Source organism: Muscardinus avellanarius, assembly GCF_963383645.1.
Source record: "Muscardinus avellanarius genome assembly, chromosome: 2".
NCBI classification, from domain to species: domain Eukaryota; kingdom Metazoa; phylum Chordata; class Mammalia; order Rodentia; family Gliridae; genus Muscardinus; species Muscardinus avellanarius.
The window spans coordinates 30,691,176-30,718,004 of record NC_137787.1 but is presented as its reverse complement, the minus strand read 5'-3'; the positions used below and the strand labels follow the sequence as shown (position 1 = coordinate 30,718,004).

Below are 26,829 nucleotides of genomic sequence, written 5' to 3'. Positions count from 1 at the left end.
TTCTCTGCTGTCAAGGTGAATGAATGAAACTCCTCCTCCTCCTCCCCAGCACTGCCTTTCTGATGTCAGTTTGATTTGAGGAGGCTGCTGTCAAAAGGCTTCTAGAAGAAACCAGAGGGAACAAGTTAAAACGCTGCAAGAAAGCAGTTCTGTCAGAGAACCCTGGCCAAGTAAGGTGACTTGGTCAAGAGTGTCCCATCAAGGGAGAAGTTTATACATCGTAAAGGTACTCATGCTAGGTTGCTAGACAGAGATGAACGAGTGGGCGGGATGGGGACCTCAGGCACAGGACTCCCTACTTAGCAGCATTTAGAACTGCAGGGACACGAGAAGCCCCCCCCCCCTCCGCCCCATAAGGACTCACTTAGACCCCTGGTTCATGGGAAAGTTTCCAACTAAGTTGTAGCACAGAGATAGTGACCTCCCCAAGCACTGGGGGGAAAGATTGCCAGACTGAATGAAGCTTGCCAGATGGAAGATGCCACCCAGTTTCCCACTCCCAGACACGGGCCACGCCACCCCCGCGCTGGAGAGCAGCCTCCCTGCTCCATGCCAGTCTCCGCCCCGACTGACTCCTGACTCTCCTGAGCATAACCCAGCACTCTCTCTGGAAGGTCATCCCCCTTTATCACAGCTCTTTTTTACACAGTGCCCCTACTTCTCTAAAATGAAACTATTTTCCTCTTGGTGTTTTCTGCTTGAATTCTTGGAGAAGCAAGAACCGAGATCACCACCCTATAGTATTTATTTCTAGGAGAGATATTGCCCGGTAACACTCAGCTGTCACACAATGGAAGGAGTGGAAAGCATGAAGTGTGTAATGCTGGGGGCTGGGGGAGGTGGTGGCAGGGCTGGGACAAAGAGAACCAAAGCAGTTGAGATATTTATTCACATCCTGTCTTGTTCCAAAGTGACTTTTTCAGTGGGTTTATCTCCTGGGCAAGTGTAGAGGGCTGTCTTATGAACCAGTTGCTGCAGACCACATGCTAGCAGAGTCCCTAGAGCTAAGAGGAAAACCGGCATCTGCTTTAGAAAACCAGGATCCTGAGAGATCTTGGAGGTGATCTGAGAAAGATTTCAGATCTTTCTACCTCAATACAAAGGCAAATGGAACTAGATACAAATAAATCTTGTAAGACAGAGAAGAGTGGAAGGTCCAGGAAAGTAAAAGGAAGCTCTTAAGTCTCTTTTATTTTTTATTTTGGTAGTGGGGATAGAACCCAGAGCCATTCTACTTCCAGGCTACACTCCCAGCCCTATTTAATTTTTTTTTTATTTTGAAACAGGGTCTCAGCAAGTTGATGAGGGTCTCACTAAGTTGCTGAGGCTGACTTCAAACCTGTGATCCTCTGGTCTTAGCCTCCTAAGTATTGGGGTCTTGAGTCTCTCTTAAGACTGTAGGCTCTTCTAAGAACTTATTTCATAAAATGCCCTGGTGTTAGGAATTATAATCATGTTGGACATTTGGAGCCAAAAGTGACCAATCCAATGGGCACTATATGTCTTGGTTACATAGCAAACAGATATACTTTTTTATTGTTTTTCAGAATGTCATTGCAAATAAGCATTCTCATCTCGACTGACTCACTTGGCAGAAACAAACCCACATAACTACGTGTAGAGAGAAGGTGGGAAAATAGTTGAGGATCAGAAAGAGACAGGTGCTCTCTTTCCAGAAAAAAAAATACATATGACTTACCAAAAAAAAATTCCATTCTGTAAGAATAACTAGTTATGGCCCTCAAGATAGAAACCAATGAGTCACAACACATGTAACATAGAACTCTGATCACCTGGCTGCCATTAAGTCTTCCCTGCATCTAACTGGGTTTTATTCTATGGTTTAAGCTTCTCTCCAATTTTGGTGCTCTCTTATTTTAAGGGAAGAGCGTTACAAAAATCCTTTGTATATACTTGCAAAGGGCTATGAAATTTTACTGTGGTCATTCTAGCTTTAAGGGAAGCGTCCCTAATCTTTCCTTAGATTGTGGCATAGTACTAGTTGCTTTTCAATATCTAGCTGTCCCCTCTTCATGTGTCATCTAAAATATGTGATTATTTCATTGTAAGCCTCCCTTGCAGCTACTTGTAGCAAGTCAGTAAGCCCTATGCTAATAATACGTAAGCACCATACTATACAATTTTTTTTTTTTTTGGAAAAACCTCTCTTCTTTTCTCCTTGCTCCACCCTGCTGCCTGGAATGTGAAACGAGCAGGAGATCAGAAGCCATGGGGGCCGTGAGGGAATGATGGGCAAGGCTGTTGACACCCTTGGTAGAAGATAAATTTCCTGAGAACACAAAGCTTGTTTATCTTGACTGAAGCAACAGTCCCAGCACTTAAACAGTATTTGGCATGTGCTAAGGATTTGGCTATTTCATGGGTATGGAATGAAGAAATGAGTGAATGAGTTCATTTCAGACCCATAAAACAGTCTCAGCAGTCTTTCCCAGACTCAAACTCTTGCTTATGTCAAATTCCTCCTATTCATGTACCTTTGCCCTCTAACTTGCCACTTTCCTAGAAGGCCGGGGACTTTTTTGTCTTCACACTTTCCAATGTTCCCTGAAAATGACATGCGTTCAAGTCTATTTTCTTAACACTTCCAGCTATCTTTCTGCTTAGCAAGTTTTAAATTCTTTGATTGTCAAGGTCATGTAATCTATTTTGGTGTATGTCTGCTGTTCAATGCAGGCTCTATTTTGTAACTTGATCCCAGAGATCATCTTAAGTCGACAAGAATCACCCCAAAATGGTTTCTAATGACATTCCTAGCACTTCAAACAATATTATCATGGAATGCAGTCACCCAATCCTGAGGACTTAACTAAATGTTAGTTACTGAACTTCACTGAATAGCTTCCATTCCACTGTCGTTTCCCACATTACTATTTCATCTATTTTTTTGTTTTCAAACCTTATTCAAATATTTTAACAGAATTAAATTTAAAAAATAATAAAATTGATCATCTCTATTTCCTTTTTTTCTTTTTCTTTTTCTTTTTTTGGTGTGGTACTGGAGATTGAAACTAGGGGTATTCTACCTCCAAGCTACATTCCCTAACCCTTTTTATTTTATTTTATTTTTTTGTCTAAATAGAGTCTCACCAAATTACTGAAGCTAGTCTCAAAGCTGAGATTCTTCTATCTCAGATTCCCAAGTATTGGGATTACAGGAGTACACCACTGGGCCCAATTTATGTCTCTGATTTTTAAAGTGATCTTTTCTTTCTGCCCAAAGGATAACACTCCCTTTGGCCCCTTTGTGGTCTTTTGTGTAGTTTAAGGGTTGTTAAGGTTCACACTTTTTCCAATTAGGTATCATTTATCTCCTTTTTCTCCTCTCTCTTCCTCCTCCTTCTTTTTTTTCCCCTTCTTCTTCAATACTAGGGATAGAACCCAGGGTATTCTACCTCTGAGATACGTTCCCAGCCCCATTTTATTCCTTTTATTTTGAAGCAGCATCTCACTAAGTTGCAGAGGGCCTCAGTAAATTGCTGGGGCTGGCTATGAACCTGTGATTCTCCTATCTCAGCTTCCCAAGTACTGGAATTACAGGCCTGTACCACCATGCCCAGTTCTCATTTACTTCTTAATTTATTTTTACTTTTTCCTCAAAACTTTGTGCTATTCTTCTCCCTCCCCCTCTCCCACTGCTCTCATTACTCCTCCTCCTGTCTTCCTCCTCCTCCTCCTCTTCTTCCTCCTCCTCCTTCCTCCTTTTCTCCCCCCTCCTTGGTGGATTGAACTCAGGGCATTCTATCTCTGAGCTATACCTCCAGTCCTATTTTATTTTTATTTTGAAAGAGGGTCTCACTAGGTTGATGAGAGTCTCACTTGCTGAGGTTGTCCTGGAACCTGAGATGTCCCTGTCTCAGCCTCCTAAGTACAGGGATTACAAGCATTATGCCACCACCATGCTTATTCTTTTTAAAGCATAAGTTGAGATATCACAAAATGGAGTTCTCCTAGAGAGGTTTATATGCAACTTTCAACTAGAGAGAGCTCCACTTTGATTCACCATGTGACAGAGTCAAAACCATCTTCCGCCAATTTATTCTTCCTATATTCTCTGTCTACGAGAAAGGCACCACTATCTACTCATCCCCCAAGCCGGAACCCTCTCCCTCCACACCCTATCAGTAAGCACGTCTATCCTATTTTCCAAATGACCACAAATCCTCTCCCTCCAGCCACTGCCTTTAGTTTGAACTCTCTTCTCCTAGGTAAATACAGTCTCTTATTTGACATGTTGGTCCCTCATTATCCATAGTGACCTTGCCACAAACACATCGGATAGTGACTTCTCAACTTCACGTAGTTCATTGACTTTCAAGTTCCTAGAATAAAGTTAGTTCAAACTCTTGACCCCAGCATCTCCTTTGGGGTGAGACAGATTTGGACTTGTATTCCAGATTCAAGGGCGGTCCAGCACTGGGACCTCAGACTACCGGAGTCTCTCAGCTTTCACCTTTCTCATCTGCCTGAACTCACTGAAGGACGGGATTGTTTCACCCAGACAGTGCTTGGCACATAGAAGGGGACTTAATGTTGATTGAAGGGAAGACATTTTAAAATCCACAAAAAAGTCATTCTTTTAAAAACTCTTACTGTTCAATGTCACGTCTCCCAAGTTTGACTTCTATCTTTATCCTCACATAATGATGATAAGGTGTTTGTGGGGACCCAGAGTACCTGGGATCTGTGCCGTCCTGGCCCCTCCTTGAGCAGTCCTGTGGCTTGGGAAAGTTACTTAGCGCTCGCATCTCGGTTTTTTCTGTAAAGTCGATGTGGGTTGCTTTTGAGGGTTAATGGAGCACCTCGGTTGAAATAGTGTGGGGAATAAAAGTGTTTGCTAAATATTAACGGTTCCCCATCATCTTCATCAAATCAAGACCGAGGTACGTCACTTTATAGTTCTCCTTTTTATGAGAAAAGTATGCTCTATGCGTTGTTAGGAACTGGTAAGTCCCAGAGATTCAGAGTTGGGAGGGGACCAGTTTGGTCCCCGGTTCTCCTAACAAGGAAGTGGAGGGGGTGACGTGTCCTCGGGTTTCACTCAAAGCACACAGCCACAAGCACGAGGCCCCCTGGGTTGCTGTGGCCAAAATACGTGCAAAAGCTAACACCCGCTAGGAAGACAGGAGAGGAGCACTTCAGTTACAAAAGCGGTCCACCGTTCGGGTGTAGCTACCTTCGGTGAGCCAACGAGGTGGCCGACTCTGAGAAATCAAGTCGCTCAAGGAGCCGGCTCTTTACTAACGGGGGCTTTCGGTAGAGCCTACGGACCGAGACGGCCTCGAGGAACCAACGCCCGCGGCTCCCCGCCGGACCGGAAAGCTCGGGAAGCCGCGATGAATGGAACCGGAGTCCCGAAGGCTGCTCGCGAGGGGCGGGGCAGAGCGGGGCGGGGCGGCCGCGGGGGCGGGGAGATCGGGTCACGTGGCAGGGCTCGGGGCGGGCGCGTGGAGGGAACTCCGGGTGTGATTGGTTCCTTTTAATCAGGTGCCCGCAGGGCGCGTTCCGGTTGGCCGGCGCCGGCCAGGGCTAGGGGCCTTCAGTCGGGAGGCGGCGACGGAAGGAGGAGGAGCTCCGGCCGCGCTCTTTGCCGGCAGTGGCTGCGCCTCTCAGCGCCGGTCGGGTCCCCACCCCTTTTAAATAAGCCGGGTTGGTCGCCGCCCTCGCAGACTAGTCGGCTCGGAGCAGGCGGTGGCGGCGTGGCGGCGGGGGTGCGGCCAAGGCCGGAGCCCTGCCCGGGGCCGGGCGGCGGGGCGGGCGGGCGAGCGGCGGGCGAGGCCGCGTCTGCATGCGCGGCGCAGCCCCGGCATAGCCCGGGGCTGCCCGCGCCGGCCGCGCCATTGTTGGGGGAGGGGGCGGCTGCTGAGCGCAGCGGAGTCGGGGGCGAGCGGCGGCGCAGGCGGCGGCGGCGAGGAGCGCAGGCGCCCCATGGGGAACACGCTGACCTGTTGCGTGTCCCCCAATGCCAGCCCCAAGCTGGGCCGGCGCACGGGGCCGGCGGAGCCGGACTTCGAGTCTGAGATCTACGAGGCGGCGGCCGGGGACGCGGTGGCGGTAGCGCCGGCGCCCGCTGCCGTGGAGCCGGCCGAGGTAGATTTCGGAGCCGGCGAGGGCCACCACCTGCAGCACATCAGCGACCGGGAGATGCCCGAAGGTGAGGAGGAGGCGGCGGGCGTCCCTCTGGACTCTGTGGCCTCAGGATCCCCCGGGAGGCAGCTGCCGTCTCGGGCTCCTTCCTGCCCAAAGCCTGCTCTCCCAGGGCTGGGCACCGGGATGCTGGCTGCCTCCGTCTCGCATCCCCACCCTTTATTCTTTCCCCGCCGAGTCTGGCCAGATTCTTTTCCTCCCAGCCTTAACTCCCAGTTTTTTTGTTTTTTTCCCCCCTTCTCCCAATTCCCTTAGGCCGTTCTGGATCTCCCCACCCGGCGTCCCTTTCTATTTGTAGCCGTATGCAATGTCCCAAGGGACTTTATCAATACTTTTGGTATATTTGCTCCCTTTGCTCAACGAAAACCCAAATTTCCCAACTTCGGAGTATCCATCGTGTCTCCCTCTACTTAACCACATGGTACCTAAGCGAAGTGGGAGCCTGACACCGATCAAGGTAATTGTTAGTCCAGCAATTCAGACCCAAACGTTGGGGGATTTCTTACCTAAATTCAAATAGAGGTTACCATAGAAGTTACTCGGTATTCTTGAGCAGGTTGTTTTACTTTAGCCTGGATAGAGGCGGCTCTATTCCTTCCAGCTATAATTTGAACAGAGAAAGAAAAGAAAATTGGGGGAAGGTGGGGGGGGTCTCGAAACAGTGGTGAAAAGTGTCAAGTGTTACTTCCGGGGCTTGGGAAAAGCTACCCTACCCCCGCCCCCGCGAGGGACTTTACCCACGGAGTTTTGATTAATTCCTTCACTTTGACAAATATGTCCCCAGCCTTACTCTGGTCACTTAACAGATTTCATTTACTCTGCCTCTTCTAAAGGAGAGGTGAGGTGGTTCATGAGATTATTGGTTCAACGTCTCAAAGGAGGCAAAACAGAAGTTTAGGCTTTAATTAGTAATGTAATGGTTTGGGAATTAAAATGCCAGACCCTGCCGGCGCTACAGTGTTTGTTTCCATGGCTTCCCCTCCCTTTCTCCCCTCTTCTGCTAGTAGAATCCTGTTCACTAAGAATGTTGAGGTAAAAGGAAAGTTCTTCACACACTGAACCGCAGGCATGAGGAGATGAGGGATGGAAGTGGGAGAAGAGAGAAATTTTTACCTCTAGAATTTTGGAAATGAACTAATCTAGGTACAGATAACTTTGAGTAAGCCAGGTGTGGTGGTGCACGCTTGTATTCCTAGTCCTTGGGAGGCTGAGACTGGAGGATCCAAGTTCATGGCTAGCCTCAGCTACTTAGGCCATTCACAACTTAGTGAGACCCTGTTTCAAAATAAAGGATAAAAAAAAATCGGGCTGGGTGTCAGAAGTAGAATGCCTCTAGGTTCAGTCACCAGCACCACAAAATAACAATTATTATTTTGGGTAACTATATGGTTCTTGAGTGAATGATAAGTCCTTTGAAGTAGAAACATTTTATCATAAAGATCCTTAAGCCTTGTTTGCCCATTTGTTACATTTAAGTGGCAGAGATAAATTCATTACTATAGAGCAAATGTCTTATAACTCCTATGTAAACTTTTGTTAAACCCTTCTGTTGTTTTTTTTTTTTTTTTTCCTTTTCTTTTTTTCTTTTGCCTTACTGGGGTTGTGGGTCCTAGGGCTTCAGGCATGTTAGGCAAATGCTATGCCAGTGAGTTAAACCCCTAGCCTGACTCTTAGTTTCTTTCTTTTACTGGAAATTGAACCCAGGAGAATTCTACCTCTGAGCTATACCCCAGCCCTATTTTATTTTGAAATAGCATCTCACTATGTTGCCATATACTGGCCTTGAACTTGTGATCCTCCTTGTTTCAACTTCCCAAATGCTGGGATTACAGGTATGGACCAGGGAACCTGGTTTCTTAGTCTCTTTATGTTAGACTAACTGAGGCTCATGATGGACATGCCTTTATAACTTTTTAGGATATTCAAAAAGTATGGAAGAATAAATACTTGAAATTAATCATACCTTTAAACACAAATCATGTAATAACTTGTGAAAACTTCTGCTCTGTTCGGGTAGTGTAAGGTAAGCCTGTGGTTGATTTTAGAGACCAGTTAGTACAAGGATAGTGGTGGCTAAGAGTCCAAGTAGGATCTTTATATAATCTAGGATTTACAACACCTATTTATGCATTCAGCATCTCATTCAGTGCTTCCAAATACAAAGGAAGCCTTATGTATATTCTTGTACTGTTGATGAAGAAGGGAAGATAGGAAATGACTACAAAAGATAGCTTCTGGCTAACTACTAACTCACTGACATGGAGGTGGTAGATCAACCAAATTCAGTTCTTAAGAAAAAGCCTTTCTTCTTTCTTTCTTTCTTTCTTTCTTTCTTTCTTTCTTTCTTTCTTTTTTTGTGGTATTAGGGATGGAACCAGGGGCCTTCTACTTCTGGGCTACACCCCCAGTCCGATTTTATATTTCCTTTGGAAATAGTATCTCACTTAGTTGCTGAGAGCCTCACTAAGCTGCTGAGGCTAGCTTCAAACCTGCAATCCTCCTTTTTCAGCCTCCCAAGTACTGGGATTACAAGTGTACACCACCATGTCCTGCTCATAAAAAAGCTTTTCAGGAGCCTAGCATGGTGGTGCATGCCTGTAATCCCAATATTTGGGAGGTTGAAACAGGAGGATTGCAGGTTTGAAGCCAGCCTCAGGAAGTAGTGAGACTTTCATAAACCTAGTGAGACCCTATTTCAAAATAAAAATAAAATAGGGCTCAGAGACAGAATGTCCCTGGACCAAGGAACATGAGGAGAATCTGGCAATAAGGCAGATAAATAGTACTATGATAGAAATGTTAAGTCAGAAAAGCTAAAAAGAAAAATATAGTTTCTGGGCACAAGATTTATTTTATATTTATTAACATAGCCACTAATTACCATTTCAATGTGTCTTGTAAAATTGAAGCTGGGTATGGTGGTTCACACTTGTAATCCCAGCATTTGGGAAGCTCAAACAGGAGGATCGTGGTTCATGGACAGCCTCAGCTACTTAGTGAGGCCCTTTGGAACTCAGTGAGACCCTGTTTCAAAATAAAGAATAAAAAATAGGGCTGGGGATGTAGCTTGGAGGTAGAATGCCCCTGGGTTCCATCCTCAGTACTGCCAAAAAAAAAAAAAAAATATTGGAGTTTTAGGACTGGGGGTATAGAACTAGTGTTTGTCTGGCATGCATGAAGCCTAGGTTTGAACTTTAGCACCATGATTTTTTTTTGGCATTTAGTACAGTGATGAGAAATCTCAATTACAGCATTTGGCTATTCTTCAGTTTTCTTAGAAACAAATCAGAAGACTAGAAATAAAGTATAGACATACTGAAAGTTTGCTTTTAGTGCCTTCATTTCAGATTATTTTATACTGGTTCCCCTGGAAACTGAAAAATACTTGGTAGCTTTTCTACAATGAAGAATTATTTTTATTTCTTAGATAAAATTATACATAAATGATGTTCCACTTTTTTTTTTTAACATTTTAGGAAAACATTTCTTTAGGTCATTTCAGAGATATACCTTGAGAACATAGTATGGATTTCAGGTAGAGTCAGTAGTATTTTCTACTACCTTGCCTTTATTTACTGGGCTATCTGATCTACCTGATGGCAATATCAGTGAACACAAAATAAAGTACTAAGGTCTTACCCAATTTTATTATTACCCATCAGCTTTTCATGTAGCCTTTTATGTTCTGACCTTTAGGAGCATTAAGTTGATAGCTATAAGTGCCCTCTCAAGTGACCCTTTTCTCCCCTTCCCCCGATAGGGAAGGAATTGGCAATATGCTGTGGAAAAATCCCTGAGCAACAGATCTTTCCTCTTTCCAGTAGCTATTTTAAACTCCTCCCCCCTTTTTATAACACTACCAATGTATTTGGTGTAAGAGATTTAGAAAACACAAGCATTCATTCACGCTTAAAATACCCAGAATAAATGCTATTAGTATTTTGGTGTTGAGTCTTCTGAATCTTTTAATATGCATGTAAGTATAATCTGTTGACAGATTATTCTCTGTATGCTGCTTTGAAACTTATGTAGAGCAATGAACTAACAGTGCTCCCAGAGCAGTGCTTGCTAACATCGAGTGTGCTAGGGTCTCTCCATGCCAGAGCACACTGCTCCACCCCACAGCTTTTCCTAAATACTGAGTATGCCACTGAATGGCTGAAGCATCATTTATTTACTTGTCTCTTATGATTGGGTATCTTTTATAGTAAAATCCACACAATCCTATTAGATGCTTGATTCTGAGACACAGAAAAACACTTTGATGACTGATGTATTGTATCTTCATACTGTAGAATTCAGATTGTATTTTTCCCAGCTCCCCCACTGAATTTACACACCCAGCCCTTTTTATTTTGAGACAGGATCTTAATAAATTGCCCAGGCTGGCCTCCAGCTTATGAACCTCCTGCCTCAGCCTCTCAATTATGACATAGTTTAAGTCTCTAAGATGAATCATTTTGTGGTGAAGGTATTTTAATATTAAATGTTCTTTGGCAAACTGAAATAACCATTGACTTTTTGCTATACTTTATAAGTCTTTCTTAGGTTCTTGTGGCTCTTGGTATTTTATCTCCTCTCTTTAATTCTGAGTAGCTACAACTCTAAGAGATCTGCTGATAATGCTTGTCTAAGGTGACAGATCAAGAAATAACATTAGAAGAACTTTTGGATGATACGGGAAAATAGGGAAAAATTTAACTGGTTTCAAGTCCATGGAAATAGATATCTATTAAACACTTTTGCTTGGGTAGGCAACCGAGTGCTCCATAGATAGGACAGACAGTAGTGTGAGAGATTGCTCCCTTCTTAACTCTGACATTTTTGTCCTGGGAGGGTGAGGTGGAGAGCATATGAATAATCAAGAGTGGCATGTAGTAATAGTATTAGTAATATCAGTGACATGTAGTAAATTAGTGGGAAGAAAGGAAGTAGGCTAATGAGATTTGGTAGGAGGGCAGTTTTACATGGAGTTGTAAAAGATGGCTATTTCCCTCAAGTTAATGTGGAGTTGTCTTAAAAGTGAAAGGAGCATGCCTGTAATCTCAGTACTAGGAGGCTGAGACAGGAGACTTTAGCCTCAAGGCAAGTCTCAGCAATTTAGTGAGATGGTTTCAAAATAAGTGTGTATGTGTGTGTGTATGTGTGCGCGCGCGCGTGTGCATAGTCTTTTTTTTTTTTTAAGGGCTGGGGCTATAGTTCAGAGATAGAATGCTCTTATATTCAATCCCCAGTACCAGGGAGAAAAGGAGAGCCAGGAAAGATAGAGCTCATGCTGGATTTCCTCAGATGGGACAAACTTGATTTGCTCAGCAGACAGGAGGACCCGAGGCTTGGCTTGGCTGCGGCAGAATGAAAGGAATGCCAGGAGGGAGATGGTAGGGGAAGGCCTTTGTATATCTAGTGGGCCTTGACAAAGAATATGGACTTTAGTTGTGATGCAAAACCACTGGAGGATTGTAGGTGGGGGAATTTTTTCTTTCTTTCTTTTCACTGTACTGGAGATTGAACCCAGGGGAGTTTATCCTTTATTTTGAAACAGGGTCTTGCTAAGTCATGGAAGGCCTCATGAAGTAGCTGAGGCTGGCCAACGAGCCTGCAATTCTCCTGTCTCAGCCTCCCAGGTACTGGGGTTACAAGTATGCACCACCATGCCCAGCTAGGGAATATAGTCTCAAAGTCGGACTAGCTGTTGAGAATGCAGTGCCATGCAGCAAGGGTAGAAGCAAGAAGACCAACCAGGGGGCAGTGCCAGTGTGATTTGGGCGGGGAGCACTATTAATAAGGATCTAAATTAGACTGATTTAAAGAAATTAAATTAGTCTAAATAGATGGCCAAGATATGAATAGACAAATCACAGAAAAAGGAAAGCAGATGATCCTTACTTATCTTCACACATGAGTGAAATGCAAATGAAAACCATGCTGCAGTTCCACTTGGGAGAAAATCCAAAAACTTAACGGTATAATTTTGGGTGAGGCAGTGAAGGAGGTCGAATTCATGTTGGTCAAAATGCAAAAATGGTTTGAAACAATTATGGGGAATTTGGCATGATCTCACAACATTGCAAATGCATTTAATCCAGAACTGTTTAAAGGAACTTATCCAAAGAGTATGTCACCATAACTATGAAACAACCTATGTACAGAGTTTTGTTGTATTATTTACAGTAACAAAGTATTGACAGTAATTCATGTGTTTAGTAAGGGACTAGTAAAATAAACTGGTACATCCATAACAGTAGTTATATGGATGTATCTCTGTATCTTTGTCGAGCTGTAAAAAAGATGGAGATCTCCCTTTACTGCAGTGAAATGATCTCCACGGTGTTATTACATGAAAAAAAGGCAAGAAAAGGCAAGGAGGGGACCATGTAGTAATGTACACAGAAGAAAGCAAGAGAAATAACGTGTTTGATTAAAAAAAAAAAAAAAAAAAAGCAACAGCACCGGGAGAAATTCTTGATGATCTTGTATATGCTCTTTCTTTTAGTGGATAGCCAAAGCCTATATTTGTTGAAGATGTTCTTCTGGTATGAGTTTTCCAATGAAATGCTAAACATTTACTTTTTGCTTTTGAGTTCATTTGTAAAAGCTTTGTTCTGTAATTTATCATATGTATTATATACTATGAAGACTAATCTTGGATATGATTCTCAGTTTTTTTTTAATTAGGTAGTATAGAAATTATACTTGATTTACATGAGAAGATGGCCTCTGAGAAGTTTAAATTGAGTTTTTCAAGGTTTTGAAAAATAAGACTTAGTATCTCTCAGGAATGTCAATTCCAGATAAATGGCATATGGGGGTAGAATTTATAGAATGACTTATACGGACTTCTTTGGATGCCACTTTTTCCCCACCTTTTAAAATGTATATTAATTACGTCTTAGGGTTAATGCAGCAACATTAGACAATATACAATGAAATATAGTATTTTGTAACCTAGACTTAAGAAATATATAAAGAGGAAATATACAAAGGTATACTGTAGTATCTGAAATTTCACCTCAATCTGCAACATAGATTAAGGATTAAAACAGGGCAAGACTGAGAATTTACAGAGAGGCAGGTTCAGAAGTGGATTGAAAGCCAGAGTTAGACTCATTAGAGGTTAGAAAAAAGAAGCCAGGCAGCAGAAAGCACTCTACTGGCCAAGCAGGAACTTGGGTGTGTGCTGTGTGCCCTCTGCAAGCAGGCCAGCTCAAGGCTGCCAGGTAAAAATTACCCCATGGTGGAAATGTGGAGTAAGATAAAATCAGAGTTTCAGGGTAACTGTGAGACTCAAAATGTGTTAGGGGTCATACGGTAATATAATGGAGCAGGTCAGTAAGTGCAGTAAGCCTTTGAAAAACAGGTGCTGAGCATTTGGCCCCCAAGTTGTTGGTATCTTCTATTTAGTTGGGATATTGAAATCAATTTGTTGAAATCTCTTTCTAAAATATGCTATTTCTGTCTGAAAATTTCTTGGTCATTGCCTTCTTCCTTTAATACTTTGACAAAATCATTTCTTGACAGTTTATGATTGCATAGTTTCTTAAAAATTATTTCTAAGGGGTTCACATATAAGCGGCATGAATAACTGATGTGTTTTTGGTTTCCTGACGTCTCTAATTCACATGTTGTGAGTTTGCATGTGTGCATGTTTGTGAGGCCTAATGCCTTGCTTAATAGTTGGTCTAACCTTTTGTTCTAGTGAAAATACACCAGTGTGATTTGTCAGTCTCCTTAGGCTCTTGGGAATAGAGTTAAAGGACTGTGTAGAAATAATAGTATATATATGAGTTTACTATCTAAAAGCTTAAACATCCGTTCTATAAAATAGCACTGTGTAGTATTTATCATGAGGAGAAAGTGCAAGTTATATAGAAAACTTTGTTGGGCTATAAAGGAAAATTAATATTTTCTGAAAACCTTGTATAAATTGACAACATTAAGGTCCTAGTGGATAGAGTACCTACAGTACATGTAAGTGATATGAAACTCACCTAAGTAGAAATACCACTATTAACTGCTGTGTGGTCAAACTGTATAGTCAAATATATGCAAATTAGATCCATGATAGTATACCTCATTCACATCAGTAGGATTTTTATTTTTTAAGTATCCAAAGCTAAGGTAGGAGTTAAAACTGATTACAAAAAAAAAAAATGGTATAATCAGAAGCAGTATACTTGAATGTGCCTTTACATCCTTTAGAAAGCAATTGAATCATGAATGTGATCCAACCTTTTGGTCTAGTCATCCCGCTTTTAAAAATCTTTCTTAGGGCCGGGTGTGGTGGCACACTCTTTTATTTATTTATTTATTTTTAAATTTTTTTTGCTGGTACTGGGGTTCCTGGAAGCCCTTCTACCTCCGGGCTACGCTCCCAGACCTATTTTATATTTTTGAAACAGGGTCTCTTACGCCAGCGCGGCTGGCTTCTGCCTATCCTCCTGTCTCCGCCTCCCAAGCGCGGGGATTACAAGCGTGCGCCACCACGCCCGCCCCAGGCACACTCTTTTAATCCCAGCATTTCGGAGGCTGAGATAGGAGGATTGCTGTTTGTAGACAACTTTAGCTACTTAGTGAACCACTCTGCAACTTAGTGAGACCCTGTTTCAAAATAAGAATAAAAAAAAAATAGAGCTGGGGGTGTAGCACAGAGATAGAATGCTCCTGGGTTCAATCCCCAGTACTGGGGGAAAAAAATTTAGGGAGATAAAAAGAATTATTTAAAAATACTATATACTTTGGCCAGGCATGGCGGCACACACTTGTAATCCCAGCATTCGGGAGGCAGAGACCAGAGGATTGTGGTTCGCGGACAGCCTCAGCTACTTAGCAAGGAACTCAGTGAGATCCTGTTTCCAAAAAAAAAAAAAAAAAAAAGACTAAAAACTAGGGCTGGAGTGTAGTTCAGAGGTACAATGCCCCTGGATTCCATCCTCGGTATGGCAAAACAAAAAACAACTATATACTTGACAGTTTCCCTCATAAGAATGGAGCTTTGTAAGTTCCTAAATCCCCAAGAAATAGGGAATTGGCTAAATAAAGTATAGGAATAACACTTTCTGCTTCATTATGTATTCATGAAACAGTAAATATGCTACAAAGGGGTGGAGGTCATTTTTCTGTATTAAAATAGATAATAAATTCTATTATTAAGAGGTTGTTTTGTTATTTTGTTTGTTGTGGGGCCCAAGACCTCCTGAGCATCAAGTGCTTTACCACTGAGCTACATCCCCAGCCCAAGAACTGTTCTGTAAGTGATGCATAAGAAAAGCAACTAAAGGTAATGGAAGCCAGGCATGGTGGCACACGCTTGTAATCCCTTTTCTTGGGAAGCTGAGACAGGAGTGCAGGTTCATGACCATCTTCAGCAACCCAGTGGGGCCCTCTGCAAATTAGTGGAGATCCTGTTGCAAAATAAACTAGGGCTGGGAGTACAGCTCAGAGGTAGAACAACCCTGAGATTTAATCCCCAGTACCATAAATAAATGAATAGTAATGAGAGTATGGATAATTTTTTTTGTGTGTGTATGTGGTACTGGGGATGGAACTCAGAGGCTTTCTACCTCCAGGCTATACTCCCAGACCTATTTTATATTTTATTTGGAAACAGGGTTTCACTAAGTTGCTAAGAGTCTCAGTAGCTGAGGCTGGCTTTGAACCTGTGCGATCCTCCTGTCTCAGCCTCCCAAGCGCGGGGATTACAAGTGTGCACCGCCATGCCTGGCTGAGAGTATGGATAAGTTTTCTTTTCTCTCTTTTTTTTTTTTTTTTTTTTTTTTGGTGGTGGTACTGGGGTTCCTGGAAGCCCTTCTACCTCCGGGCTACACTCCCAGACCTATTTTTACATTTTTATTTGGAAACAGGGTCTCCTAAACCAGCGCGCGCGGCTGGCTTCAAACCTGTGCGATCCTCCTGTCTCTGCCTCCCAAGTGTGGGGATTACAAGCATGTGCCACCACAGGGATTACAAGCGTGCACCACCACGCTGGGCGAGTATGGATAAGTTTTCAATGAAGCATTATTTTGGTTTTTGCAAATTTGTTGTGATAAGATACTTACTAAATGAGTTAAGTTGCTTTTATCTGTCTCTTCTACCATAAGTGCTAATTAACCAGTTGCAAGTTAAAGAAAATCTATCTCAAAAAAGACTTGTATAACCAAGAAATTCAGAGAGTCAATTAGGTACGTCCTGTCCCAAGAACTACATGATTTCAGAACCTATCTTAGTTATTCTCTGCTCTGCTCTGCTCATCTTTTCTGAAGAGTCTTTTCTCTTAGGATTGCAAAGTTAGCTACCTGACTACGTACTAAGTGGTCCTCGAGTGCAGCTCTGCTTTCTCCTCTGGTTCTTCAAGAGAGCTATGATTGATCAGCCAGCCTTGGTTCATATGCCTGTCCTAAAACTTGGAGTTAGAGGAGTGCCGGCTTGTTACTTGGTCTAGTTTTTTTTTTCTGCATGTTGTCATTTCTTTTACTCTAGCCATCTTGAGTATTGTATTAAATATATAGTAGCTTATTCTGATTTGGGAGTTTTTATGTAGCTGAATTTTAAGTTTGTTCCTCTTTGATTCTGATATTTAACTTTCCTGGACTTTCTACATTGATTAATTTTTAAAATAAGCTTTATCATTACACAAGTTCTGATATATAATATGGCTATTCCTACAAACTTTTAAAAGTTGAATAATTCTGAAAATTATATTTTAGGTTAAAATGCTAACACATTTGCTTTCTTTTGGCAGGAAGCAGTTCTATATCTTCTCAGAAGCTTTAGGTTAGAGACAGTTGTGAAAGTCTTTGCCGACACTTTGTGTACATGTCATTTTATTTTTCTGCATTACTAATGTCTTCTCATTTTGTGAAAACTTTAAAATAACCTTTGTGTGGGTCTTTTACATAAGAATAATTTTCTTCAAAACCAGTTTAATAAACTTCAATGAAGGTATTTCCATGAAAAACAGAGCATTTGGTTTCTTAAGTTTCTAGTGATTGGTCAGTGTCATTAAATGGATGATTCATATTCCTGTTAGATCAGAAAGTCCTAATTATGTCCGTGCAAGATTCTAACTAGATGACTTGAAGGAAATAAAAAAGGATTCTAAGTAGACATATTTGTGAGATGTTAGGTTCGACAGTAGTCACTAATATGTAATTTAAAAAAATTTTTTTTGTTTTTTGGTTGTACTGGGGTTCCTGGAAACCCTTCTACCTCCGGGCTACACTCCCAGACCTATTTTTTATATTTTTATTTGGAAACAGGGCCTCTCAAGCCAATGAGCCTGGCTTCGAACCTGTGTGATCCTCCTGTCTCCACCTCCTAAGCGCGGGGATTACAAGCGTGCGCCACAACGCCTGGCTACTAATATGTAATTTTAATATATCAGTGTGTGTTTTGATGTTGTGAGAGTCAAGAGAGTCAGGGATATAATGTGATTTGGCCACCAAATTCCTTTTTCAAAGAGTAGAAGTTACTCTTTTTTTTACTAGAGGCTGAGTGCAGCCCCAGTCTTGTTTCATTTTTTAATTTGAAACATGGTCTTCCTAAGTTTCTGAGGCTGGCCATCTATTTATGATCCTTTTTCACCAGTCTCATGTACTGGGATTAAAGGCATGGACCACCACATCTGGCTAAGTAGAACACTTTTTAACCCGGGCTTTGGATATACTGCCTTGCCATTACTCTTAACTGGGTGTGCAGTGCCATAGGTCTCCCCTCTGTGATAACTCACTACTCCGTATGATAACAAAGTATGCAGTATGAAAATTCAAGACTGTTCTGTAGTCTTGACTAAATCGAGTATCCTACCTTGGACTCAAGATGAACTGCTGGACAGAAGGAAGAAAAACAAGCAAACCCTTAGAAACTGAGAGCAAAACGTAATTAGTTTATATTGTTGAAATGTTTATGTAGATTGAGACACTGAATTTCTATGCAGTCCTGTTTTTTAACCAAAGGTTTTATTAATCTTTATTGAAAAATATAACCAAATTTATCTTGGTTATCTATATTGTTTGAAATTCAGTCTCAGAATAAACATTGGAAGCATATAAGCAATAGTTTAATGAAGCCATATAATTTACAGGATACCCATGGCTAACAATATGAAATTTGTCATAGAAATTAGTTAAAGAAGCAAGGTAGGGTACATTTTAATACTGGTACATTTCAGTAGCAGCTTTTCAAACTAATATATATGTTGGATTCTGTGTGTGTGTGTGTGTGTGTGTGTGTGTGTGTGTGTGTGTGTTGTTGGGATTTGAACTCAGGGGCATTCTATTTATTTATTTATTTATTTATTTATTTATTTATTTATTTATTTATTTTACAGTACTAGGGATTGAACCCAGGGGCATTCTGCCTCTGAGCTATACTCTCAGCCCTATTTTTTAATTCTTTATTTTTTGTAATAGGGTCTCACTAAATTGCTAAAGGCCCCATTAAGTAGCTAAGGCTGGCTGTGAACCTGTGATCCTCCTGTCTCAGCATCTCAAGTACTGGGATTATAAGTGTGCACAACCACGCCTGGCTCTGGCAGTTTTCCTCCCTTCCTCCCTCCTTCCCTCCCTTCCTCCCTTTCTTTCTCTCTCTCTCCTTTTCTTTCTTTCTTGGTACTGGGGATAGAACCCAGGGGCATTGTACTTCTGAGCTACACCCCAGCCCTATTTTTTAGTCTTTTTAGTTTTGAAACAGGGTCTCACTAAGTTGCAAATGGCTCGCTAAGTAGTTGAGGCTGGCTTTGAACCGTGATCCTCCAGTCTCAGCCTCTCGAATGCTGGGATTACAAGCGTGCGCCACCATGCCTGGCTGGCAGTTTTCTTATGAACTGTAATCTCACAGAATAGTCAAATCATTAAGATTGCACTGATACAGTATATAGTGGTTTATGAATATTATAAACACTGTAAGTGCCCCACAAAATTTTATTCTGTTTCAGATACTCAGCTGCTTTTTTCTCACTGATCATTCTCTTTATTCTTTTTATTTTATTGTTTTATAGTACTAAAGATTGCTACACACCCAGACCTATTTTTTATTCTTTATTTTGAAACAAGTTCTCACTAAGTTTTGGAAGGCCTCACTAGGTAGCTAAGATTGGCCTTGAACCTGGGATCCTCCTGTCTCAGCCTCCCAAGTACTGAGTTTACAAGTGTGTACCACCATGCCTGGTTCCTTTATTCTTATTTAATATAAAAGTAGCTGGCACAGTAAAAAAAATTTTTTTTTTTTACTAGAAGAGATAGCTACTGTATTTCTTTACCACCAGTTTTATTTTTATTTATAAGTGTGTTGTAAAAATAAATGGGGGAGTCTCATAGAAAGGATTGTTCTTTAGGTACTAAATATTGTTTCCAGGTCTTCTTTCTTTTCTGGTGACTTTTCCAACAACACTATTTGTTGTTGGAAATAACAGTCAAGGCAGTATTTTTCTATGTAAATACAGACATTTCTTGGAAATCTATGCAGTCCTCTTAAATCTATGGTGATGAATAGCCCCCAAATAAGCTCTGATAATTAAATAAGTTGAATGAAGTTAGAAGTAGCCCTATCATTGTCTAAAGAATGTTTGCCAAAAACAGTTCTTTGTTTTAGCATATTTGATGTACTGAGCCAGGATCTGATCGTTATTGACCAGAGCATCACTTGTTGCTTAAGACTGTTTCTGGAAAGAAGGCCTCCCTTCTGCGCTCTCAGGGTCCGCAGTGACACTTAGAACCATATAGGCTGAACACGGCAAAGGAGAGGGTCAGAGAATGGTCCTTCAAGATGTTACCATAGCCGGCCATGGTGGTGCACACCTGTAATCCCAGCTACTGGAGAGACTGAGGCAGGAGCATTTCAAGATTAAGGCTGGCCTGGACAATTTAGTGAGACCTCATCTCAAAATAAAAATAAAAAGGGCTAAGAGCCACACCCCCTTTTTTGTGGTGCATGCTTGTAATTCCAGTACTTGGGAGGCTGAGACAAGAAGATCACAGGTTCATGGCCAGTCTCAGCAACTTAGTGAGACCATCTGCAATTTATTGAGACCCTGTTTCAAAATAAAAGAATAAAAAAGAATAAAATAAAAAAGAACAAAAGCTGGGCATGGTGGTACATGCTTGTAATTCCAGCATTTGGGAGGCTGAGACAGGAGGATTGTGGTTCGCTGCCAGCCTCAGCTACATAGTGAGGCCCTCTGCAACTCAGTGAGACCCTGTGTCAAAAATAAAGAATAAAAATAGGGCTGGAGGTATAGCTCAGAAGTGAATGACCCTGGGTTCCATCCCCAGTATCATTAAAAAAAAAAAAAAGGCTGTTTCTGAAATGTGCTCATAATGAAGTGTGCATCAGCACCCAGGAGGGTGCTTGTGTTTTTTGTTGCATAAGTTGGGGTGTGGGGTTGTATAAGATTCAGTTAAAAGTTGCATTAGATTATTTAGGTACAGATTTAACAAAAAATAAGTCTATGCTATAGCCTGGTTTTATCCCACATGTATGAAGAGATTCTATGTTTTATAGTTCTGCAGTAGAATTTTATATTTTTGCTTTTATTTCCTTCATATTAGTAACTTAAAACTTTTTCCAAGATTGTTAAAAGTGACTAAAGCTCATGTGTAACTGTTTTTAAAACCATCTTTTTTCTTAATATCTGGCATATTTTCTTTAGGGCTCCTATTAGTCTCCATTTTCTTACATGTATACTGGATTATCCTATAAAGACTTATATATTTTGTTATATATAATACACATTTCCCATTACCATCTACTTTTTTATTGAGTGAAATTATTACATCTTTTTCTCTTCCTCCATAGATTTAGCTTTGGAGTCAAACCCATCTGACCATCCAAGGGCAAGCACAATTTTCCTGAGCAAATCTCAAACAGATGGTAAGACAATATTTTTCCCTACCTAGGAGGGGACTGAAAATGTTCCTCTTTTATGTGAGGTATTACGGAAAATATTTAGATGAACTCATATTGGTTTAAATTTTTAACTTTGCATATATTCACATGACTTATTTTAATATGTGATGGTCTACTGTCCTTTAGTTGTTACTCATTTAGTGAGAACAGGTAGACTTTGTTTACACATTTTGCCAACTCTTCATCAATATGATTGGCTATATAATTTAAAAGTAGTCATGGATCTATACCTGTTATTCCATACTATTTTGTTCTTTCCTTCTTGTTCCACAGAACATGTTTCAAAGACAAATGAAAGGATTTAGCTTGTAATTAGGTGTTCAAATGAACAAATCAAAGAAATCAGTTGTTTGTATATGGGAATTGAATCTGATTTGGAGCTCATTTTAACGGTGGTGTAACCAAATAAACCATTCTCACATCAGATTTATGATACACAGAACTTTTAAGCTGTTTAAAACTTTTTCATTTTGCTGGGTGTGGTGGCACACGCTTATAATACCTGTATTTGGGAGGCTGAGAAAGGAAGGATCACAGGTTTGTGTCCAGCCTCAGCTACTTAGTGAGACCCTGTTTGAAAGAATAAAAAAAATCAGGCTGGAGTGTAGCTCAGAGTTAGAATGCCCCTGGGTTCAATCCCCAGCACCACAAAAACAAAACAAAACAAAAGTTTTCATCCTAATGTAATAGGAACCAGTAAATATTCTCAGTGGCATTTTTAAAAAAGTTAACTGCTGTGTAAAACTAGTACAAATTTTCTGTGTTCTGCTTGTTTTAGGATAAGAATCAGAATTGTAGGATATTTCTTTTTTTTTTTTTTTTTTGTGGTACTGGGGGTGGAACCCAGGGGCTTCTCTACCTCCGGGCTATACTCCCAGACCTATTTTATGCTTTATTTGGAAACAGGGTCTCACTAAGTTGCTGAGAGCCTCACTCAGTAGCTGAGGCTGGCTTCAAACGTGTGCGATCTTCCTGTCACAGCCTACCAAGCACTGGGATTACAAGTGTGTGCCACCACGCCCGGCTGTAGGATATTTCTTAACCCTTCTTTTCTTTAATGTTTGGTCAAATCCTTTTTGGCTTAAAAGCCATATGACCAAACATTTCCAGTTGATTATTCCTGCTGATTAACACAGCAGGAATAGAACAGGGTGGGGGGCATATCCTTGTAATCCCAGTGTTTGGGAGGTTGAGACAGAAGGATCACAGGTTTGCAGCCAGCCTCAGCTACTTAGTGAAGCCCTCTGCAACTCAGTGTGACCCTGTTTCAAAATGAAGAATAAAAAAATATGGCTGGGGGTGAAGCTTGGAGTTTGAATGCCCCTGGTTTCCAATCCCAGTACCCCCCCACCCCCCACCTCCACACAAACATATTCCGGGCATGGTGGTGCACGCTTGTAATCCCAGCATTTGGGAGGTTGAGACAGGAGGATCACCATTCATGGACAGCCTCAGCTACTTAGGCCCTTTGCAACCCAATGAGACCCTGTTTCCAAATAAAGAATAAAAAAATCAGGCAATCAGGCTGGGGGTATAGCCCAGAGGCTGCAAAAAAAAAAAAAAAAAAAAAAAAAAAAAAAAAAAAAAAGAAGAAGAAGAAGAAGGAGAAGAAAGCAAATAAAACATAGCATGTGTTGGCTACAGTGGCACATGCTTGTAATCCCAGTTCTTGGGAGGCTAAGACAGGAGGATCACAGAATCACAGCCAGCCTCAGTTACTTAGTGAGGCCCTTGGCAACATAGTGAGACTCTGTTTCCATATAAAGGTTAAAAAATAGGTTTGGAGATTTAGCTTGCAGGTAGAATGCCCCTGGGTTCAATCCCCAATAATGAAAAAAAGAAAAAAGAAAGAAAATGTATATATATGGCAAGAATATAAAAAGTGGAAGGTTGTATAAGAATAATGGAGTAAAGTGACAGAGTAATATGGGAGGTTTTTAACCTGCATTTTCATAGTTTGTGTGTACTTTGTCTGTCTTGAGCCAGCCACTTCTGGTTAGCAGTGCTGTGTTTCTCGGTTTCTTCAAGAGCTGGAGACTTCTCACAAGGGGAGAGTGTGAGGAAGCAAGACCACAAGCTGGCGGTGCCCCCTTCTCTTCAGTGGGAAGGAATGTGTGCCTACAGTGCCGTCTAGTGTTAGAGGAGGCAGGCTGAGAAACAGTGTGGTCTAAGCCTCTCTGGAGCTTTAGGTTAGCACACTCAGTTTAACATTTAAATTTAAGATAGGTTACTTTCTAATTGTATAAAGACTCATTAATTTTTTTAGTAACAGGTTTTTAGTAACTAATACATTGCAGTAGTTTACAGTAGGTGGTTCAGAATTCTTCCAGGGATTCTGATGCATCTAGAGATGGGAGCCTGGCCAAAAAAAAAGGTTCTTAAGAGCTGCCACTGGTTAAGATCTGAGTAACTAAAGTAAGCTGCATGGGAATGTAGAAATGGTAAGTACTACTGTTTGGTGATTTAGATATGCAGTAAGTATATATTTTTTTTATCTTCATTTCTCATCTGGCCCAATTTATTTTATCCTCTTCTTTTTTGTACATGGAGAGGCTCATTTGTCCCTAATAGATTATCTGGTAGGAAAAAAGTAAAACTAAATTTTTAGATTTTACTTATGAAGCTCTCTTGGCAGATGATTTAAATTATTAATTTTATTGAAAATTATGTTAAAAATAGAATCAAATTTTATCTTTTGTATATTGATTATCCATCAGATACTTAGTAGCTACTTTTATTTTTCTATGGCATTTGTATCAGAATTGATCAGCTAATTTTTTTTATTCTTAGTGCGTGAAAAGAGGAAGAGCAACCATTTAAACCATGTAAGTAAACAGTTTAATAGTTAAAAATTGTTTGAATTAAATTGTCTGCTGTTTTTTTTGTTTTTGTTTTTGTTTTAATACAAGGGAGACCCAGTACTGTTAGCATGGACCTCTTCTGGATTTTCTAAATCTTTTCTGTTTCCTAAGTGTTAAGTTTACTCAGGAAAGTATGTGACTTAGTAATGCCATTTTGAAGGGTTTCTAATATTTGATTTAAATTTCAGAACCATGGTTTAGTATACTGATCTTCTTGGTGTTTGTTTGTTTGTTTGCGGGTCTGGGGATGGAACCCAGGGGCATTTGACCTCCGAGCTACCCCCCCCTGCCCTATTTTTTATTCTTTATTTTGAAACAGAGTCTCACTAAGTTGTAGAGGGCCTCACTAAGTAGCTGAGGCTGTCTGCGAACCACAATCCTCTGGTCTCAGCCTCCCAAATGCTGGGATTACAAGCATGCGCCACCACGCCCAGCTTATACTGATCTTCTTGAAAACTTTTTGCATTAATTTTATAGTTATATTTTTAAATTAAAGTAACAAAATATTAATAATTCAACTTTTACTACTCTCTGTCTTAGCAGGTGAAAGTATAGCTTCCTCGTTCTACCATGGACCTCCCATTTCCTTGACATGAATCACATTATTAAATCACTAATAAGTATTTTATTATGCTTATGCAAATATTATTTACTGCTGAGTCATATAGTACTCTGACTCTGCCACCTTCTTCTACACCCTCTTTTCTCTGAAGTATTTCTGAAATCTGAGCATTTCTTCTTGATGATCCCCTTTTCGTAACCAGCACTAGCTCACATAGCTACACACAGGGAGAAGTCCCTATCTGGTCTTCCTCCTTTTACATTCTTCATTTTTTGTGTGGAATTAATTTCCTGTTTTCACTTGCCTGTTTTCTGACAGCTATTTCCCCCCCAAATGTTGTAACATTTGTCACATGCCTATCAAAAATATTTTCCATCTATTAAAACACATCTGTTCCATTTTTCTCCTGGAGGCAGAACTCAGCCTTTTGTCATCCTATTCCACTCCAGACTGGTTTTTTCTTAAAGCCTGCTCTCTGCCTGTCTTCCTGAGATCTCTCTTTAAAGTCATCTGGGTCTCACAATTGTTTTCTTGTGTTGGATCTTCATTGTCCTAGATTCTATGTTTCTGTCTGTTTTGTTATACTCTCTTGTTTTACTAGAGCACATTATCCTGGAAAAGGGCATGTGGATGTTTTCAGAGATCTGGCACATGAGAAAACGCTTCCCATTTGATTCTGTAGGTTAAAGTTAATTGTCACGGTGGTGAAAACATTTCTCTACTCTCCACATGTATAGTGTTGCTCTGTGATCTGTTGCCATTGTATGATAAATTACATATAACCAGTTGTAGTCATTTCCTCCATCTCTCCTCTGGTAACTTTTAGTGCTTTCTCTATCTCTGGAATCTGAAATTTCATTATATGGGACATTAGTTTATAGACATCTCTTTCTAGAGAATATTCCAGTATGTCATGGGTATTTTTTCTGGTATTGTTGGTACTGAGATGTTGGACCTCGTGGACCAGTATTTTTCATTGATACCTAATTTCCAGTACCATCCTATTTTCTAGTTTGTCTTTGTGTTCTAATTCTTAGAAATTCCTTGATTATTTGCTTTAACCCTTTATTGAACTTTTTCCCCCCCTGTTGTACTGGAGAGGGAACCCAGGGACATTGTACTTCTGAGCCACACCCCCAGCCCTATTTCTTAGTCTTTTTATTTTTGAAACAGGGTCTCACCGAGTTGCGAAGGGCCTTGCCCAGTAGCTGAGGCTGTCTGCAAACCGCGATCTTCCGGTGTCCACCTCCCGAATGCTGGGATTACAAGCGTGCACCACCATGCCCAGCTTTATTGAACTTTTAAGTTATTTGTTTCTGAATTTTTGACACTCCCACAAATTCCTTTTTCGTTGTTGTTTTGACACCTACCCACCCCTTGTTGGAGTCTCTTCTCAAATGTGTGATGGTCTCTGGCTTTCTCTGATTGGAAGTACCATGGGTGAACAGGACTTTTTAACTGATGGGTCTCCCTATAAGGATTTGGCAACCATGCCAGCTTTACATTTGTGGAACCTTGGTATATTTTTCTGGGGGCCCTGACCTTAGGACAGTTCAGTTACTTCAGAGAGTCTCCAGTTTTCTGCATGTAGAGTACAAGTATGGCTGCTTGCTTCCCAGAAGTTGGAAAAGGGAACTTGTTGGGAAGCTGTTTCATTGTGCAATTTTTTTGGTTATTTTCCAGGTTTCTGCCTTGGTATCTTTGAGAGTGATACCTCTTAAGACCAAAAACTGTTAAGTTTAGTATCATTAGAGAAATAACTTCTAGATTCCTTATAAGATGGAGGACAGATGGCTTTTGGACTCTAACCACAGATTGATTGGTTGATTGTGTGTGTGTGTGTGTGTGTGTGTGTGTGTGTGTGTGTGTGTGTTACTAGGGATGGAACCAGGGGCCTTCTACTTTTGGGCTATACCCTCAGACCTATTTTATTAAGAAATACAGTCTCACTAAGTTGCTAAGAGCTCACTAAGCTGGTTGAGGCTGGCTTCAAACCTGTGATATTCCTGTTTCAGCCTCCCAAGTACTGGGATTATTCTAACTGACCTTCTTGGCCTTTGTTTCATGTTTCACTCTGAGGTGCTTTGTGCCTGAGTTCTGAGCCTGCTGTGGATGCTGCAGTGCAAGCTCTTTGGCTAGCTTATTCCTGCCAGTCTCCAAAGGCACCAGTTATTCTTTTACTGTTTTGCCATGTCAGTTATTTACCTTATCTACTTTTCATCTTTTGAACATTAAAAAATTATGTTAATCCCATTTCCTGGCTTGTGTATAACCTTTTAGTGCCTTTAATTCTAATGACATATTAGGAGGAAGAGAAAATTTTATAGGCAGTCTACCATG

The 26,829-nt window shown here is 41.0% G+C and overlaps 1 protein-coding gene across 2 annotated transcripts in view; it reads left to right on the top strand.

Annotated features, from left to right (window-relative positions):
• Positions 1 to 5,946: 5,946 nt before the first annotated feature.
• CCNYL1 (cyclin Y like 1) overlaps positions 5,947 to 26,829 on the top strand; it is a gene marked incomplete at both ends in the record, with an annotated part of 39,981 nt that continues 19,098 nt past the window's right edge. For both annotated transcript variants that reach the window (XM_080690006.1, XM_080690005.1), the window contains 3 exons: positions 5,947 to 6,172; positions 20,956 to 21,030; positions 23,857 to 23,891. In XM_080690006.1, the coding sequence (XP_080546132.1) occupies positions 5,947 to 6,172; positions 20,956 to 21,030; positions 23,857 to 23,891 (336 nt within the window). The remainder of the gene's footprint in view (positions 6,173 to 20,955; positions 21,031 to 23,856; positions 23,892 to 26,829) is intronic.